The sequence below is a fragment of the Cherax quadricarinatus genome, chromosome 4 (genome assembly GCF_038502225.1).
Source record: "Cherax quadricarinatus isolate ZL_2023a chromosome 4, ASM3850222v1, whole genome shotgun sequence".
NCBI classification, from domain to species: domain Eukaryota; kingdom Metazoa; phylum Arthropoda; class Malacostraca; order Decapoda; family Parastacidae; genus Cherax; species Cherax quadricarinatus.
This window is the reverse complement of record NC_091295.1, coordinates 29,034,908-29,056,146: the sequence shown is the minus strand read 5'-3', so window position 1 is coordinate 29,056,146 and position 21,239 is coordinate 29,034,908. Positions and strand designations below refer to the sequence as shown.

General features: G+C 39.6%; 1 protein-coding gene across 6 annotated transcripts in view; it reads left to right on the top strand.

Annotated features, from left to right (window-relative positions):
* Window positions 1–20,988, top strand: part of LOC128684553 (solute carrier family 25 member 44) — a 49,872-nt gene extending 28,884 nt beyond the window's left edge. For all 6 annotated transcript variants that reach the window (XM_070095502.1, XM_053770808.2, XM_053770811.2 and 3 more), the window contains 3 exons: window positions 4,912–5,044; window positions 16,619–16,746; window positions 20,626–20,988. In XM_070095502.1, coding sequence (XP_069951603.1) covers window positions 4,912–5,044; window positions 16,619–16,746; window positions 20,626–20,817 — 453 coding nt within the window. In that variant the 3' untranslated portion in view covers window positions 20,818–20,988. The remainder of the gene's footprint in view (window positions 1–4,911; window positions 5,045–16,618; window positions 16,747–20,625) is intronic.
* Window positions 20,989–21,239: the final 251 nt, after the last annotated feature.

Sequence of the window (21,239 nt, the reverse complement as noted above, 5' to 3'; positions counted from 1 at the left end):
AATAAACTTTGAATTGAATGGAAGAATTGCTGCACAATTTTATGTAACACGTCGTATAATTAATTTAACATGGTTCAGTTTGCGGGAAGGACAAAAAAAAATCTCTTTTGCTCAAGCGGCCACCTTGTTGTGGAGCATCTGGGGAGCCCTCCCCTACCACTACCTGACACCACCCCACCATCCCAGCATTCCTAATTCATATGTGTCAAGTCTTTCTCTGCTACAGGCAGCTGTCTTTGTGAATTGTGTTATGATATTTTAATTACTATATCTTGTAGCTGCCAAGCAATCATGACACCCAGTAGCCATACCAGTGTTGCTGAAAGTGGCACAAAGAGGTATAAGCACTTAAGTCTTAGAATTAACAAAGATTTTAGACAAGAGATAACCTGTAGCCATAATTGAAGTGTTACTTTGTACACAGAAAAGGAGGTTAACATGAGTTTGTGTAACTGACTTACTGAATGACTTGACTGACTTACTGAATGACTTGACTGACTTACTGAATGACTTGACTGACTTACTGAATGACTTGACTGACTTACTGAATGACTTGACTGACTTACTGAATGACTTGACTGACTTACTGAATGACTTGACTGACTTACTGAATGACTTGACTGACTTACTGAATGACTTGACTGACTTACTGAATGACTTGACTGACTTACTGAATGACTTGACTGACTTACTGAGTGACTTGACTGACTTACTGAGTGACTTGACTGACTTACTGAATGACTTGACTGACTTACTGAATGACTTGACTGACTTACTGAATGACTTGACTGACTTACTGAATGACTTGACTGACTTACTGAGTGACTTGACTGACTTACTGAGTGACTTGACTGACTTACTGAGTGACTTGACTGACTTACTGAGTGACTTGACTGACTTACTGAGTGACTTGACTGACTTACTGAGTGACTTGACTGACTTACTGAGTGACTTGACTGACTTACTGAGTGACTTGACTGACTTACTGAGTGACTTGACTGACTTACTGAGTGACTTGACTGACTTACTGAGTGACTTGACTGACTTACTGAGTGACTTAAATTAATAATAATAACACTAATAATAACTTATTATTCTTATTATTATTATTATTATTATTATTATTATTATAACGAATGCTGGCAGCTGAGTGCACTGTTTACCTCCCTGTGGGAGCAGTTCTTTCCTGCTTTGCTTACATTTTTAAGTCATTTGGCCAAATTTCGTTTTTCTAAGCATGGGTCCTAAGAAAGTAAGTGTAAAGGACAGTGCTGAGAAGAGAATGATTTCCATGGAATTAAAGCATGAAGTCATAGATAAACAAGCGAGGCATCCAGGTTTTGGGTTGAGGGGGAAGAGGGAGGGGGGAACTGGCTTGTAACTCGAATGTTGGCTCGTAACTCAGAGCAAAAAATCGACCCAGGGACGGCTCGTTTCTCAAAAAACTTGTAAGTTGAGACACTCGTAAGTCAAGGTTCCACTGTCTTGAGAAAATGTGTAGCCTATGTCTGATGACTTGTTTGTAGGTACAAGAAAAGTTAAGCTGTTGCTTGTTGAAATGGTTTGGGTATTTATAGAGATGGACCAGAACCCAATGACCAAGAGAGTGCAGTATAGAATTCCAGGGTGGAAGGAAGCAAGCAAGGGTTAGGAAGGCATTCTATAAGAACATAAGAAAGGAGGAACACTGCAACAGGCCTGTTGGCCCATACTAGGCAGGTCCTTTACAATCCATCCTGCTAACAAAACATTTGCCCAACCCAATTTTCAATGCTACCCAAGAAATAAGGTCTGATAACTCTATCCACTAATATATGCAAGTCCCGCTCAAATCCAACTCCTCTCGCTCATGTATTTACCCAACTAGGTAGACTGTTCCACTCATCAACTACCCTATTTCCAAACCTATACTTTCCTATATCCTTCCTAAATCTAAACTTGTCCAATTTGAATCCATTATTGCGGGTTCTCTCTTGGAGAAATATCCTCAAGACCTTATTTATATCCCCTTTGTTAATACCTATCTTCCACTTGTACACTTCGATCATGTCTCCCCTCATTACAAGTGAATGTAGTTTAAGAGTCTTCAATCGTTCTTCGTACGGAAGATTTCTAATGCTGTGTATTAATTTAGTCATTCTTTGCTGAATGTTTTCTAACAAATTTATATCCATTCTGTAATATGGAGACCAGAACTGAGCTGTGTAATCTAGGTGAGGCCTTACTAATGATGTATAAAACTGCAGTATAACCTCTGGACTTCTGTTGCTTACACTTCTTGATATAAATCCCAATAATCTATTTGCCTTATTACGTACGCTTAGGCATTGCTGTCTTGGTTTAAGGTTGCTGCTTGCCATAACCCCCCAAGTCCTTTTCGCAATCTGTACAGCTAAGTTCTACATTATGTAACTTATAAGTGCTAGGGTTATGGACACTCCCGAGCTTCAGAACCTTGCCTTTATCTACATTGAACTGCATCTGCCATTTTTCTGACCAAGAATAGTGCTTGTCTAAATCCTCCTGGAGTTCCCTAACGTCTACGTTTGAATCAGTTATCCTACCTATCTTCGTGTCATCGGCAGATTTGCTCATATCACTAGTAATACCCTCATCAAGGTCATTGATATATATTATAAACAACAATGGGCCTAAAACTGATCCCTGTGGTACGTCACTTGTTACAGATCCCCAATCGGATTTAACCCCATTTAAGCATACTCTCTGCTTCCTATTAGTGAGCCATGACTCGATCCATGACAGCACTTTTTCCCCAATGCCATGAGCTGCCACTTTCTTAAACAGGAAGGGTTGGAGGGAGGGTGTGAAGGTTTTAATTAGTAGGGACTTAAGCATCCAACAGATGTGTTTTAGGTATGCTAGATCATTGTTCAGGCAAATAATGTTTGCAATTTGACACACTGTTTGAGTGTGAGTGTGTTGGGAGTCAGGGAAACAGGGTACTGGGCCTTGAAATAATAATAATAGAAATAATCATAGAACATAAGAACATAAGAAAGAAGGAACACTGCAACAGGCCTACTGATCCATGCGGAGCAGGTCCATGTGCCCCTTCCCCCCCGGATTAGACCAATGACCCCCCCTGCGGATTAGCCCAGTGACCCACCCAGTCTGGTCACCTCCCCTCAAGGATGGAGCACTGCACCAGACCCAGCAGCACAAGCTAGTCAGGTCCAACTCACACCCATCCACACCCACTCATGCATTTATCTAACCTATTTTTAAAACTACACGTTTTAGCCTGAATAACTGTACTCGGGAGTTTGTTCCACTCATCCACAACTCTATTACCAAACCAGTGCTTTCCTATATCCTTCCTGAATCTGAATTTTTCCAACTTGAAACCATTGCTGCGAGTCCTGTCTTGGCTGGAAATTTTCAGCACGCTATTTACATCCCCTTTATTTATTCCTTTTTTCCATTTATACACCTCGATCATATCCCTCCTAATCTATGCCTTTCGAGAGAGTGCAGATTCAGGGCCCTCAGTCTATCCTCATAGGGAAGATTTCTGATACATGGGATCATCTTTGTCATCCTCTGTACATTTTCCAGAGCATTTATATCCATTCTGTAATACGGTGGCCAGAACTGAGCAGCATAATCCAAATGAGGCCTAACCAAGGATATATAGAGTTGAAGAACAACCTGAGGACTTCTATTATTTATACTTCTTGATATGAAGCCAAGAATTCTGTTAGCTTTATTGCGAACACTAATGCACTGTTGTCTTGGTTTTAGATTACTGCTAACCAGAACTCCTAAATCCTTTTTGCAATCAGTAGTATTAAGATCTACATTATTTAGTTTATATGTGGCATGGTTATTTAACTGCCCAACATTTAGAACTTTGCATTTGTCAATATTAAACTGCATCTGCCACTTCTCCGACCATTGCATCAATCTATTCAAATCATCCTGGAGTGCTCTAGTGTCCTCGTTAGAATGAATTGGACGGCCTATTTTGGTGTCATCAGCAAATCTGCTTATGTCGCTATTTATTCCCTCATCTATGTCATTTATGTAAATTGTGAACAACAACAACGGGCCCAACACTGACCCCTGAGGAACACCGCTTGTGACGTGCCCCAATTCTGATTTCTTTCCATTTATGCAAAATCTCTGCTGTCTATTTGTCAGGTAGTAGGTTGGTAGACAGCAGCCGCCCAGGGAGGTACTACCGTCCTGCCAAGTGAGTGTAAAACGAAAGCCTGTAATTGTTTTACATGATGGTAGGATTGCTGGTGTCCTTTTTTTGTTTCATAAATATGCAAGATTTCAGGTGCGTCTTGCTACTTCTACTTACACTTAGGTCACACTACACATACATGTACAATCGTATATATACATACCCCTCTGGGTTTTCTTCTATTTTCTTTCTAGTTCTTGTTCTTGTCTATTTCCTCTTATCTCCATGGGGAAGTGGAACATAATTCTTCCTCCGTAAGCCATGCGTGTCGTAAGAGGCGACTAAAATGCCGGGAGCAAAGGGCTAGTAACCCCTTCTCCTGTATGTATTACTAAATTTAAAAGGCGAAACTTTCGTTTTTCCTTTTGGGCCACCCCACATCAGTGGGATACGGCTGGTACGTTGAAAGAAGAAGAAAAGAAATAATAATAATAAAAATAATAATAATAATAATAATAAATTATTTTCAAAAACTCATACTCGTGTTATAATTTGGTTGAAAGCCTATAGTATTCACAACAATTTGAACACTGTAGGAGGAGTGGTGATGTTGCAGTTCAGAGGGGCCATTTGAATTGTGATGTCTATGCACTTCTAACAAGACATTATGAATGAATGAATGATGAACTTTTCCTTTTTTTGTATGTAATTAAAGAATGTATTAAATCTCATACAATCTAATTTTTTTTTTTACCTTTCAGATAACACTAGATATAGTAAAGGCATTATATAGAAAGGATGGTTTTCGAGGATTTTATCGCGGTTACATTTCATCTATATGTGCTTATGTACCAAACTCTGCGCTCTGGTGGTCTTTCTACCACTTTTACCAAGGTAATTATTATTTACAATAATTGTGATATTGATTGAGCAAAATATAGGATTCATTTGCATGCTAATGTAAGGTTCAGTTGACTGCTAGAGTTAACTATTTTATATACAGTGAACCCTCAGTTATTGGCCATAATCCATTCCAGAAGCTTGGCCCAAAACCGAAATGGCCGAATACCAAAATAATATTTCCCATAAGAATTAATGTAATTACAATTAATCCATTCCAGACACCCAAAAATACATTTTTTGAAGATTAATTATGGTTTTACATACACAAAACAATGAGAACTAAATAAAATAAATAAATGAACATTTAAATCACTATTACATGCCTTTATTGAAGACTCTTGTTGGCTTATGGAAGACAGGGAGGAGGAGGAGGACTGATCATTGTTTGGAAGGGGAATCCCCCTCCTTATGGAGGGGGATTCCCCTTCCAAACAGGTATCAAAGCCCTCTCTGTAGTTATGTCCCTTCTTTGTTTTTTACTGCCACTAGGACCAGCTTGAGAGTCGCTGCACATCTGTCGCACAAAAAAACTGTCCAGAGAGGTCTGTTTCTGGCGTCTCTTGAAGATTTCCCTGAAGTGGGACAAGGTTTTGTCACTGAACATATTGCAGATATGGCTTGTTTCAGCTAGGTCAGGGTGATATTCTCCACAAAAGTTTGCACCTCATTCCACTTTGCACAAATGTCCTTAATCCTTGTATATGTGTACTTGTGGAAAAGATTATTATTATCACAGTATTAGTATTATTATATCAGACTTTTCAATTCTTTTGTATCAGCAAGTTCACTAGGCTGCGGTTTTTTGTATTTTGTTAAAAAAACTATGTTATCCAACTAGGTAATTTAGGATTTAGTTAGGTCCATGCTTATTGATAGCTTTACCAAATTTATATATGGGATAACTTCACCAGTAGGAAGGTATCAGAGACTTCTTATTTGGTAATGTCTGTGAGATCACAGGCATTCTTGGAAAAAATTAATCGATGAAAAGCAGGGGATATGATCGAGGTGTATAAATGGAAAACAGGAATAAATAAAGGGGATATAAATAGCGTGCTGAAAATTTCCAGCCAAGACAGGACTTGCAGCAATGGTTTCAAGTTGGAAAAATTCAGATTCAGGAAGGATATAGGAAAGCACTGGTTTGGTAATAGAGTCGTGGATGAGTGGAACAAACTCCCGAGTACAGTTATTCAGGCTAAAACCTTGTGTAGTTTTAAAAATAGGTTAGATAAATGCATGAGTGGGTGTGGGTGGGTGTGAGTTGGACCTGACTAGCTTGTGCTGCTAGGTCTGGTGCTGTGCTCCATCCTTGAGTGGAGGTGACCAGACTGGGTGGGTCATTGGGCTAATCCGGGGGGGTGGGTCATTGGGCTAATCCAAGGGGGAGTCATGGACCTGCTCCACATGGGTCAGTAGACCTGTTGCAGTGTTCCTCCTTTCTTATGTTCTTAATCACTGAAGAAGGCACCTTCTCCCCTCTCTCTTCCTCCTCCTCTGAAGCAATTTCCTCAGCTGTGGTCTGTTGCTGTTCAAGATGAAGGTCTTGCAGCTCCTCCTGTGGTCTTCCACCAACTCTTCCACATCCTCACCACTAACCTCTAACCCCATGGACTTTCTCAAAGACACAATACATTCCACAACAGGAGTAGGGTCCTCAGATTCAGCCCCAAACCCTTCAAAATTCTTGTCGAGGACACATTCTGGTCACAGTTTTCTCCAAGCAGAGTTCAAAGTCCTGGAAGTCACTCCCTGCCAAGCCTTACCTATAAGGCTTATGCAGTGGAGGATAATGAAGTGATTCCTCCAGAACTCTCTTATAGTCAAGTCAGCGTCCGAGGTCACTTCAAAGCACCTTTGAAACACTGATTTCGTGTAGAGTTTTTTGAAGTTAGAAATGACGTGCTGGTCCATGGGCTGGATGAGAGGAGTGGTGTTAGGATGCAAGAAGTTCATTGTTATAAAACTGAAGTCCCTAAACAATTGGTCTTCCAAGTCTGGAGGATGAGCAGAAGGATTGTCCAGTACTAGGAGGCACTTGAGTGGCAATTTATTTTCCAGGAGGTATTTTTTCACTCAGGCCAAACACATCATGGACCCACTCTTTGAAAATTTGCCTCGTGACTTGTGCCTTATTATTAGCTTTCCACATCACACAATTTATTCTTGATATTGTTTTTCTTGAACACACTGGGATTTTCAGAGTGATACACTAGTAAAGGCTCCACTTTGAAATCCCCCACTAACATTACCACAGAACAAAAGAGTAAGCCTGTCTTTCATAGGCTTGTGTCCTGGCTGTGACTTTTCCTCCAGTGTGATGTTGGTCCTCTTTGGGATTTTCTTCTAAAAAAGGCCTGTTTCGTCACAATTGAACACTTGTTGGGGAAGGAATTCTTTAGCCTCTATGTACTCCTTGAATTCATGCACGAATTTTTCAGCTGCACATTTGTCAGAACTTGCAGCCTCACCATGCCTTACAACACTGTATATGCCACTATTCTTCTTAAATCTCTCAAACCAACCATTGCTGACCCTGAATTCACTAACAGCAGCACTCGTTCCAGGCATCTTCTTTACAAGATCCTTATGCAACTGCCTTGCCTTTTCACAAATGATCGACTCCACAACACTATATCCCGCTAATTGTTTATCGGTGATCCACAAGAACAATAACTTCTCCATATCTTCCATTATTGGTGACCTTTATTTCGTTAGAACATTCACTCCTTTCACAACATTAGCTTCCTTGATTTCTACTTTCTTTGCCAGGATGGAAGTGATTGTTGATTTGGATTTCCCATACATCCTGGCAAGTTCCAGCACCCACACACCACTCTCATATTTTTCAATAACTCCTTTCTTAAATTCCATCTTGTTTCTCACTTTCTTTACCAAAGGAACTTTACTAGGAACTTTCTTTGGGCCCATGGTTGCATATTTCGCAGTTGCACTCAATCAAAAACCACAAAAAACAATGATTATAGTGAAATGTTTGGATGAATAAGCATATGTTTCCTCTCTTGCCCAAAGACACAGCCACACCGACTCACAAACGTGCGAGCGGCTGGTGGGCGGTGGTTGGACACGTCCAGCATGGCTGATAAGCGAAATAACGGCCCATAACCGGAATAAAATTTTGGCCAAATAACCGGGCGATAGCCGAGTTGGCTGATATCGGGGACGGCTAATAACCGAGGGTTCACTGTATTATCTCCTGCAGTACTGACCCTATGATTTTGTCCTATTTATTTAAAAAAAAAAAAATTCTGGATGGGAATTTATTTTGTATCATTACTAATTTACTTGAAAATTTGAAAACTTATGTATGTTCATAAAATTAAGTTCCTTATTGAAATTGGGCACTGTAGGCTTCTGGTGGCTATTTTAAAAATAAATATTTAGTATATCAAAGTCTTTGTCTCTGCACTAAAAGTCTATAAGTAATGATCAGTAATTATTGGAGCTACACCAAACTTATTATTAATACAATTTTAAGTGCATGTTAAGGAAGTTATTGATTCATTTTTGTGCATAAAAGAATGGCCATGAGGCAACAGTTGGTGCTAAAAAAAAAAGTACTTTGCATAAGTGGGAAGAAATTAGTGGAGACCTGTGACCAGTGGTGTTGTATAGGGGTCAGCATTGGTCTCATTATTGTTAATGATATAAATTACATAGATGAGGGAATAAATAGCAACATGAGTAAATTTGTCAGTGACACTAAAATAGGCCATCATGTAAATTTTCATGAGGATACTAGAGCACTACAGGAAGATCTGGATAGGTTGATGTCACAGAAATGGCTGATGCAGTTTGATGTAGACAGATGTCAGTTTTTTTTAGGAAAAGAAAAAATGGCACTTACAAACTAAATAATGTAGATCTCAATAAAACTGAATGTGAATATGATTTAGAAGTTATGATTAGCAGTAATTTAAAGCCAAGACAACTGTGTATAAGTATTTACAATTAAGATAATTCTTGGCTTCACATGAAGGAACATAAATTATCATCAGTTCTCAGGTTATACTTCTACTTTAAGTATCTTTGGTAAGGCCTTGTTTTGATTAGGCTGCTCAGTCCTGATCTCATATTACACAATGGACATAAATACACTGCAGAACAAACAGAGAGGTATGAAGAAGTTGATCCCAAGATAGACTGGAGGTGCAAAAGAGGCATAGAATTTGGGAGGATGTGGTTGAAGTGTAAAAATGAAACGCTGGAATAAACAAAAGGAATATAATGTGCAGAAAATATCCAACTGGGATTAGACTTGCAGCAGTGGCTTCAAGTTGGATAAATTTGTATTTAAAAACAATGCAAGAGTATTGGTAAGCAAGAGCTGTAGATGAATGGAAATAATTCCCAACTTAGGTTTTTGAAGCGATAACTGGGTAGCTTTGAATATAGGTTGTATAGGCACATGTGTGAGTTGGATGTACCCAGCATGGGCTAGTAGGCCTGCTGCAGTGCTCCTCCCTTTATTATGTTTTTAAAAATTTTTTTACTAATGCTACATATCAACTGAAGGTAGTAGGTTGGTAGACAGCAACCACCCAGAGAGGTACTACCGTCCTGCCAAGTGAGTGTAAAACGAAAACCTGTAATTGTTTTACATAATGGTAGGATTGCTGGTGTTTTTGTCTGTCTCATAAATATGCAAGATTACAGGTATGCCTTGCTACTTCTACTTACACTTAGGTCACACTACACATACATGTACACGTTTATTTATACACACTCATCTGAGTTTTCTTTGATTTTATCTTAATAGTTCTTGGTCTTATTACTTTTCCTTTTATATCCATGGGGAAGTGGAATAAGAATCTTTCCTCTGTAAGCCATGCATGTTGTAAAGGTCAACTAAAATGCCGGGAACAATGGGCTAGTAACCCCTTTTCCTGTAAAGATTACTAAAAAGAATAAGAAGAAAATCGTCAAAGTGGGAAGTCTGAATGTGCGTGGATGTTGTGCAAATGATAAGAAAGAGATGATTGTGGACGTTATGAATGAGAAGAAGCTGGATGTCCTGGCCTTAAGTGAACAAAGCTGAAAGGGGTGGGAGAGTTTCAGTGGAGAGGAATAAATGGGATTAGATCAGGGGTTTCAAATAGAGTTAGAGCTAAAGGAGTAGCAATAATGTTGAAGGATAAGATATGGCAGGAAAAGAGGGACTATAAATGTATTAATTCAAGGATTATGTGGAGTAAAATAAAGGTTGGATGTAAAAAGTGGGTTATAGTAAGCATATATGCACCTGGAGAAGAGAGAAGTGTAGAGAGAGAGAGATTTTGGGAAATGTCGAGTGAATGCGTGGGGAGTTTTGAACCAAGTGTGAGAGTACTTGTGGTTGGGGATTTCAATGCTAAAGTGGGTAAAAATGCTATGGAGGGAGTAGTAGGTAAATTTGGGGTGCCAGGGGTAAACGTAAATGGGGAGCCCTTAATTGAGCTATGTGTAGAAAGAGATTTGGTAATAAGTAATAAATATTTTATGAAAAGAGGATAAATATACAAGGTATGATGTAGTACGTAATGAAAGTAGTTTGTTAGATTATGTATTGGTGGATAAAAGGTTAATGGGTAGGCTCCAGGATGTACATGTTTATAGAGGGGCAACTGATATATCGGATCTTTATTTAGTTGTAGCTACAGTTAGAGTAAGAGGTAGATGGGACAAGAGGAAGGTGGCAACAAGAAGTAGGAGGGAAGTGAAAGTGTATAAACTAAGGGAGGAGGAAGTTTGGGTGAGATATAAGCGACTATTGGCAGAAAGGTGGGCTAGTGCAAAGATGAGCAGTGGAGGGGTTGAAGAGGGTTGGATGAGTTTTAAAAATGCAGTATTAAAATGTGGGGCAGAAGTTTGTGGTTATAGGAGGGTGGGGGCAGGAGGAAAGAGGAGTGATTGGTGGAATGATGAAGTAAAGGGTGTGATAAAAGAGAAAAAGTTAGCTTATGAGAGGTTTTTACAAAGCAGAAGTAAAGGAGGCGGTAATTTCATGCACTGGCCAGGGAGGTATACCATCTTTTAGGAGTGAAGAAGAGCAGAATGTAAGTGTGGGGGAGGTACGTGAGGCATTACATAGAATGAAAGAGGGTAAAGGAGCTGGAACTGATGGGATCATGACAAATGTTAAAAGCAGGGGGGGATATAATGTTGGAGTGGTTGGTATTTTGTTTAATAAATGTATGAAAGAGGGGAAGGTACCTAGGGATTGGCGGAGAGCATGTATAGTCCCTTTATATAAAGGGAAGGGGGACAAAAGAGATTGTAAAAATTATAGAGGAATAAGTTGAAAGTGAACATAGAAAAGAGCAAGGTGATGAGGGTATCAAATGATTTAGATAAAGAAAAATTGGATATCAAATTGGGGAGGAGGAGTATGGAAGAAGTGAATGTTTTCAGATACTTGGGAGTTGACGTGTCGGCGGATGGATTTATGAAGGATGAGGTTAATCATAGAATTGATGAGGGAAAAAAGGTGAGTGGTGCGTTGAGGTATATGTGGAGTCAAAAAAACGTTATCTATGGAGGCAAAGAAGGGAATGTATGAAAGTATAGTACAGTGGACCCCCGCATACCGATGGCATCACATAGCGATTAATCCGCATACCGCTTGCTTTAATCGCCAAAATTTTGCCTCACATACCCCTTAAAAACCCGCTCACCGATTTTCGGCCGAGACGCGTCCAATGTGCGGCCTGAGCCACGCTCACATGTTCCGCCGGTGGCATTGTTTACCAGCCAGCCTCCGCGGTAACATCCAAGCATACAATCGGAATATTTCGTATTATTACAGTGTTTTCGGTGCTTTTTCTGGAAAATAAGTGACCATGGGCCCCAAGAAAGCTTCTAGTGCCAACCCTACAGCAATAAGGGTGAGAATTACAATAGAGATGAAGAAAAAGACCATTGATAAGTATGAAAGTGGAGTGCGTGTCTCCGAGCTGGCCAGGTTGTATAATAAACCCCAATCAACCATCGCTACTATTGGTGGTACAGCTGCTGCTGCTGCTGCACTGTCAGCTGCTGCTGCTGCTGCACTGTCAGCTGCTGCTGCTGCTGCTGTAGCATCGTCTGCTGCTGCTGTAACATCGTCTGCTGCTGCTGTAACATCGTCTGCTGCTGCTGTAACATCGTCTGTTGCTGCTGTAGCATCGTCTGTTGCTGCTGTACCACCGTCAGCTGCTGCTGCTGCTGCAGCATCGTCTGCTGCTGCTGTAGCATCATCTGTTGCTGCTGTACCACCGTCAGCTGCTGCTGCTGCTGTAGCATCGTCTGCTGCTGCTGTAACATCGTCTGTTGCTGCTGTAGCATCGTCTGCTGCTGCTGTACCACCGTCAGCTGCTGCTGCTGCTGTAGCATCGTCTGCTGCTGCTGTAGCATCGTCTGCTGCTGCTGTAGCATCGTCTGCTGCTGCTGTAGCATTGTCTGCTGCTGCTGTAGCATCGTCTGTTGCTGCTGTACCACCGTCAGCTGCTGCTGCTGCTGTAGCATCGTCTGCTGCTGCTGTAACACCGTCTGTTGCTGCTGTAGCATCGTCTGTTGCTGCTGTACCACCGTCAGCTGCTGCTGCTGCTGTAGCACCGTTGTTGGTGTGGCTTATTGAGAATACCAAGAAACAATTAACCCCAGAGGATTTGCCACCCAGGATAACCCAAAAAAGTCAGTGTCATCGAAGACTGTCTAACTTATTTCCATTGGGGTCCTTAATCTTGTCTCCCAGGATGCAACCCACACAAGTCGACTAACACCCAGGTGAACAGGGAAAAATGCCTGGAACTAGTGCTCATATTGGTGAATTTAAAGCCAGCAAAGGTTGGTTTGAGAGATTTAAGAATCGTAGTGGCATACACAGTGTGATAAGGCCTGTTCTGGAAGAAAATGCCAAACAGGACCTACAGTACTCAGGAGGAAAAGGCACTCCCAGGACACAGTGTCTCATCAGTCATTGCTGCATCTTCAATAAAGATAAGTGTCATTTATTCTTCATTTAGTAGACTAGTACATGCACAATATATACTGTGCATGTACTACTCTACTATTGTGCATGTATCCTTCTCTTTGTGTGTGGGAAAATGTATATTTCATGTGGTAAAAAATTTTTTTTTTCATACTTTTGGGTGTCTTGCACGGATTAATTTTATTTCCATTATTTCTTATGGGGAAAATTCATTCACATACCGATTATTTCACATAACAATTACCCCTCTTGCACAGATTAAAATCGTTATGCGGGGGTCCACTGTAGTACCAACACTCTTATATGGATGTGAAGCTTGGGTGGTAAATGCAGCAGCGAGGAGACGGTTGGAGGCAGTGGAGATGTCCTGTCTAAGGGCAATGTGTGGTGTAAATATTATGCAGAAAATTCGGAGTGTGGAAATTAGGAGAAGGTGTGGAGTTAATAAAAGCATTAGTCAGAGGGCAGAAGAGGGGTTGTTGAGGTGGTTTGGTCATTTAGAGAGAATGGATCAAAGTAGAATGACATGGAAAGCATATAAATCTATAGGGGAAGGAAGGAGGGGTAGGGGTCATCCTCGAAAGGGTTGGAAAGAGGGGGTAAAGGAGGTTTTGTGGGCTAGGGGCTTGGATTTCCAGCAAGCGTGCATGAGCGTGTTAGATAGGAGTGAATGGAGGCGAATGATACTTGGGACCTGACGATCTGTTGGAGTGTGAGCAGTGTAATATTTAGTGAAGGGATTCAGGGAAACCGGTTATTTTCATATAGTCGGACTTGAGTCCTGGAAATGGGAAGTACAATGCCTGCACTTTAAAGGAGGGGTTTGGGATATTGGCAGTTTGGAGGGATATGTTGTGTATCTTTATACGTATATGCTTCTAAACTGTTGTATTCTGAGCACCTCTGCAAAAGCAGTGATAATGTGTGAGTGTGGTGAAAGTGTTGAATGATGATGAAAGTATTTTCTTTTTGGGGATTTTCTTTCTTTTTTGGGTCACCCTGCCTCGGTGGGAGACGGCCAACTTGTTGAAAAAAAAAAAAAAAAAGTTTACCAAGTATACCAGGAAAAGTGTACGGTAGGGTTATTATTGAAAGAATTAGAGGAAAGACGGAATGTAGGATTGCGGATGAACAAGGAGGTTTCAGAGTGGGTAGGGGATGTGTAGATCAAGTGTTTACATTGAAGCATATATGTGAACAGTATTTAGATAAAGGTAGGGAAGTTTTTATTGCATTTATGGATTTAGAAAAGGCATATGATAGTGGATAGGGGAGCAATGTGGCAAATGTTGAAAGTATATGGAATAGGTGGTAAGTTACTAAATGCTGTAAAGAGTTTTTATGAGGATAGTGAGGCTCAGGTTAGGGTGTGTAGAAGTGAGGGAGACTACTTCCCGGTAAAAGTAGGTCTTAGACAGGGATGTGTAATGTCACCATGGTTGTTTAATATATTTATAGATGGGGTTGTAAAAGAAGTAAATGCTAGGATGTTCGAGAGAGAGGTGGGATTAAATTATGGGGAATCAAATACAAAATGGGAATTGGCACAGTTACTTTTTGCTGATGATACTGTGCTTATGGGAGATTCTAAAGAAAAATTGCAAAGGTTAGTTGATGAGTTTGGGAGTGTGTGTAAAGGTAGAAATTTGAAAGTGAACATAGAAAAGAGTAAGGTGATGAGGGTATCAAATGATTTAGATAATGAAAAATTGGATATCAAATTGGGGAGGAGGAGTATGGAAGAAAATGTTTTCAGATACTTGGGAGTTGACGTGCCGCAGATGGATTTATGAAGGATGAGGTTTATCATAGAATTGATGAGGGAAAAAAGGTGAGTGGTGTGTTGAGGTATATGTGGAGTCAAAAAATGTTATCTATGGAGGCAAAGAAGGGAATGTATGAAAGTATAGTAGTACCAACACTCTTATATGGGTGTGAAGCTTGGGTTGTGAATGCAGCAGCGAGGAGGCGATTGGAGGCAGTGGAGATGTCCTGTTTAAGGGCAATGTGTGGTGTAAATATTATCCAGAAAATTCGGAGTGTGGTAATTAGGAGAAGGTGTGGAGTTAATAAAAGTATTAGTCAGAGGGCTGAAGAGGGGTTGTTGAGGTGGTTTGGTCATTTAGAGAGAATGGATCAAAGTAGAATGACATGGAGAGCATTTAAATCTGTAGAAGGAAGGCGGGGTAGAGGTTGTCCTCGAAAAGGTTGGAAGGAAGGGGTAAGGGAGTTTTGTGGGCAAGGGGCTTGGACTTCCAGCAGGCGTGCATGAGCGTGTTCGATAGGAGTGAATGGAGACAAATGGTATTTGGGACCTGACGATCTGTTGGAGTGTGAGCAGGGTAATATTTAGTGAAGGGATTCAGGGAAACTGGTTATTTTTATATAGCTGGACTTGAGTCCTGGAAATAGGAAGTACAATGCCTGCACTCTAAAGGAGGGGCTCGGGATATTAGTGGTTTGGGGGGATATGTTGTGTATCTTTATACGTATATGCTTCTAAACTGTTGTGTTCTGAGCACCTCTGTAAAAACAGTGATTATGTGTGAGTGAGGTGAAAGTATTGAATGATGATGAAAGTATTTTCTTTTTGGGGATTTTCTTTCTTTTTGGGTCACCCTTCCTCGGTGGGAGACGGCTGACTTGTTGAAAAAAAAAAAAAACACGTCAACTGGGAACTTTTCATCAAGAATGATAAAGCAAGTTAAATGTCATATTAATATGTTTATTAGATATTGGACATACAGCAGGCATATATGAGCATGCTAGATTGGAGTGAGTGAAGATGAATGGTTTTTGGGACCTAATGAGTTGTTGGAGTGTGAGGTAATATTTTGTGAAAGGATTCAAGGAAACCAGTTAGCTAGACTCGAGTCCTGGAAGTGGGAAGTACAGTGCCTGCACTCTAAAGGAGGAGTTTGGGATATTTGCTGTTTGGAGGAACATCTGAACTGTTGTATCTGTGTGCCTCTGGCAAGACAGTGAGAGTGAATGATAGTGAAAGTGTTTCTTTTTTGGGTTACCCTGCCTCCGTGAGAGATGGCCAGCGTGTTAAAAAAATGGATAAAAATTTAGCACTCTTCATTGGCTAGTTAACTTGTCTTTCGCTCAAACATCAGCTAAATGTTTTCCTGTCGTAATCTCTGGAAGTGTTTTGAAGCCCAAGAAGGACTTGACTAAACTATTGATTTGAGTGCCCAGTGTGAATCTGTTTGAGGCCTAGTCATTAAGCAAAAATTTACTTGAAATATGCTACAAAGAGATGAATGAAGATTGTAATTTAATTTGATTAGCATGGAGCCAGGCTGGGAGTACGAAAACCCCCGAAACAATCACTATTTTATTGAGGCTGTCAGAACCTAGGCTAATACATGTATAAGGTGTTCATAAATAAACTTTCTTTACTTCTTCACTATTGCTGTCAAGTTGTGTAGTCAGTTTGAAACAGGTATGTGTGGCATACACTTTTGTTTGACCAGCTTATTGGAGGAAAATATGCCCATACACAAAAGAAAAATATTTTATAATGTGGAACAAGTTAAACATTATAACAGATTTTGGAAAAATAATTTTATTAATAATTTGTTTATTTGCAGACAAATTAGCTCATATTTCTCCTGAAGGGACATCAACACTGTTACTTCAGTGTGTTGCAGCACCTCTTGGGGGAGTTACAACTGTTCTTTTAACCAATCCTCTGGACACTGTGAGGGCCAGATTACAGGTCAGTTTAGAGGACTTGTGAATTAGTCTCCAAAAGGTGTTTATATTAGCATAAATTGTATTGAACTAATATCTTAACCCTTGCAGGGTTGGCAGGCCCTCTCCTAAACTTGTTCTCAGGGTCCGAAATTTAAAAAAAAAAATAATTTTTTCCTTTGGAATGATAGAGAATCTTTTCCCGATCATAATGACACCAAAAGTATGAAATTTGATGGAAAACTTACAGAATTATGCTCTCGTGAAGTTAGAGGTCTCGACGATGTTTACGCATCGGCGATTTCGCCCAATTTGAGCCCTATTTTCGTCCAATTCCAATGTACCAATCGACAAGAATCATAACTATTTCGCTAGAACTCCATTTTTTCTATCGAATGAGTACAAGAAACCACCCATTTACCGATTTCAACTATCCAATAAAGTGGTCAGAAATTGGCAATTTTGCCAATTTCATATAAATTTCAAAAGATGCCAATTTCCAAATAGGGTCCAGAATAAACAAGACAGACATTCCTAGCACTAAAATAACATTTTCTCTGTTTATTAGTCACATCCCCAGGCCTCTTACATTTCTTTTGCTTTCCACTTTGAATTTTTATTCTCACAAAAAATAGAAGGTTTACTGTTATGCAGACTACTGCATTAGTGTAGAAATGGTGTAGAAATGGTATAAATAATATCAGCGCACTTGTGAAAGAATATTAGACTCACCAGTTGACATGAATTGGACTCACGGCATGTTTTGTTTACTTTTGAACTTTGGCAAAAATCGAACATTTCTGTTTTAAACCAAAAACACAGTCGGAGTTTTTTTTCTCATTCTGCACTGTGTGCTGCAGGATTTTTTTTTATACTGTGCACACTGACCACATAGGCCCATTCTTTCATGTGTAGGCCTGCCAGCTTTCTCTCGCTAGATTTGAAGGCGCTAGAATTTATGCATACTAGTACGGCACCAACCCTGGCGTGCACGCCGTACTAGTACAGCACCAACCCTTAAAGGGTTAAATGATTTTATGTGCAGGTTATCTACCTTCCCCTTTCCCTTACCATTCATACTGAAAGGTATGCTAGGGGCACACACAAATTAAAAAATGCAAGGTAATGTGTAGTTGATTCCTCTTGATGGTGCTTGTTGGTCAGAATTTAGATAGAGGGTCCATGTATAAACGTTTTTCTGTTTTTGGGTGAAGTAAAATGATGTGCCACCTCCTCATACTGGGTTTGCATTTCACTCTCATAGATTTCTCCCTGTTCACATGACAGTGCTTTCCTTTGATTTTACTAGTTTCTAGTAATAGTACTGAGCAAGGAGTTTCAAGGTTTCCTTCAATTTTTTTTTTTTTTTAAACACACCAGGATAGGGTTGCCCGAAAAAGAAGCACTTTCACTATCACACTCCATCACCATTTTGCCATATGTGAACTGACACTACAGCTCAGATGCCTCTCCAAACTGCAGTAACCCCCACCCCTCATTTTGAGTGTGGGCACTGTACCTCCTGCCTCCAGGACTCAAATCCAGCTAACCAGTTTTCCCTGAATCCTTTCATAAATGTTATCTTGCTCACACTCCAACAACACATCAAGTTACAAAAGTCACTTGCAACCACTCAATCCTATCTAATATGTTCACACATGCCTGTCAGATGCCCAGGCTCCTTGCATACTAAACCTTGAATCCCTTCCTCCAGCCTTTTACTAGGATGATCCCTACCCTAGGATGATACACCCAAGTCATCCAATTTTGCTCCATCTCTAAATGCCCAGATCACCTCAACAACTCCTCCTCAGTCATCTGGATAATACTTTAGTAACCCCACACCACCTAATCTTCAAACTATGAATTCTTTGTACAGTATTCACATCAAACATTGCCCTCATACATAAGATCTGTATTGCCCCCAGCCGCCTCCTTGCTGTGGTGTTTAAAATCCATGGTTCACACTCGTCTAAGAGTGTACTCCTCCATGTATAACATTCTTCGTCTCCACAGATGCCCCAGTGCACCAGCCACCTTTTGTTCCCTTGTCAGTTCTGTGGTTTACCTCATCTTTCACAGACCCATCTACTAACAAGTCCACTCCCAAATATTTGAATGCTTTTATTGCCTCCCTACTTCCCTCTTCCAATCTGATATCCACATTTCATTACCTAAATTTTTTGTTACTCTCATCACCTTGCTCTTTCCTATGTTCACTTAGTCTCTCAAATTCATCTACCAGTCTGCAATTTCTCTTCAAAATCTCCCAAAAGCACCATTTCATCAGCAGAAAGCAAATGTGGCAACTCCCACTTTGTATTAGATTCCTTGTTTTAATCCCACCCCTATCCCCAATATCTTAATATTCACTTCTTTTACAACCCCATGTATAAATATTGTAAACACCCATGGTAACAACACACTTACCTGTCTAAGGCCTGCTTTAACTGGAAAATAATCTCCTTCTCTCCTACATACTCTAACCTGATCCTTGCCCTCCTCATAAAAACTGTTAACTGACTTAGATAACCTGCCACCTATTCCATACACTTGAAACATCTGCCACATTGTGCTCCTATCCATCCTATCATATTTTTTTTTTTTTCAACAAGTCGGCCATCTCCCACCTTTCCTAAATCCATTAATGTAACAAAAACTTCATATCTTTTATCTAAATATTGTTCACTTGCATGCTTCAATGTAAACACTTGGTCAGCACATGCCCTATCCTGTCTAAAACCTTCTTGTTCATCTGTGATCCTGCTCTCTGTCTTACCCATAATTATTTAAATAATAACTCTATCATACAGTTTACCTGGTGTGCTCAACAGACTTCTTCCTCTATAATTCTTACACACACTCTTATCCTCTTTTCCCTTATATAATTCCTAGGTACCTTCCCACCTTTTATACATTTGTTGAACAGATGCACCAACCACTCCAAAACTATATCCCCACCTGTTTTTAACATTTGTCTTAATCCCATCAATCCCAGTTGCTTTACCCCTTTTCATTTTACCCACTGTCTAACACACATTCCCACACACTCATCTTGCTCTTCCTCACTCCTAAAGTATGATATACTTCCCTGAGTTTCACATGAAATCATTGCCTCCCTCTCTTCATCAACATTTAACAGCTCAGAATATTTCCTCCATCTTCCCAGTACACTTTCCCATACTTGAATATTGTGTGGAAGAGGTTGCATGATTTGAGGGAAAAAGAAGCAGGAGACTCCTATAGTTCTGAGGAATTAACTTCAAGGTTTGAGGCCATGCTGGCAACAAAAGAAGCTGAAATCTCTAAAGAACAGTTTCTACTTCCAATCGTCTTTCTTCATTACTATTATCTATCTACTCAGTATGATTATTCCATTGTAGCTCAGTTCTTAATCATTCAGAGTCACATTCCACATGTTTTTTACCATTTCCATTAGTTATTTCATGTATCCTAACCTTTCATCAGTATCTCAGGTTGTTCGTTTCTACTGCTCTAACCCTTGGTTCTTCAGGCTCGTAACACAAGTGTTCCACATTCATATTAGAATAATCATGCCGTCACTCACTCATGTGTCCAGTTTGTGTCTTTCTAACTAGTGTTTTAAGTGTACCAGCCACTTTCATCTCTGATTTACATTACTCTTATTGTACACTACTGTAATATTATTAATTCATCATAGGCCAATCTTTTATCATTGGTATAAAATCAACAGATTTCAGCATTTCTTTCTCCCCAGATTTCATTCTACAGTTTTTTAATTATTAGTTTCATTTGTGAAAATTTCACTTCAGTACTGTACATAAAAAATTTTTTAATGTAGGTTGCATAAGTTTTAAAATATCATGATTAAAACTCAAAAATTAGTTAATTTTCATTCAGCCCTTTCATATTTTCTTTAAAGGTGCAGAGAACTGGAAGCTTTGGACATACTTTTCGAATTCTCTGGTCAGAAGAACATATGGGAGTCTTCACTAAGGGTCTATCTCCTCGGCTGTTCCAGTCAGTGATATTCTCATTCACAATCATCCTTGGTTATGAGTCTGTCAAGAGGTTCTCTGTTAATGAAGAGTATAAGAAAGAAGTCAAATGGTGATGTTAGCTAATGCATTTTCAATTTCAATAATTACCATATTGAGAAGATACTAAACTAAGATTTGTTAAATGCATAAATTAAACAATCTGAAAATTAGTTTTGGCCTCCTCCATCATTGTTACTTAAGGAGATGCATAAATTTTGGTACAAATAGGCATTTTAGTGTATATCTTCAGCTGGACCTTACAGACTAGTGTTTTGAAGCTAAGTAAATAATTATTTTGTATGACATTCTTAAGCATATTTTAAAATTGGTTTTGGTGAAACAAGTGAGTGTATGCCTGTCAATTTGAATCTAATTATATTTTTCTTGAATTTGATGAGCAATATTATCATGCAAATCTCCAATAAAAATAATGATTATTAGGAAATATAAATAATACTGTATTTTAGTTTACTTGCATAATTGAGTTTTCTATATA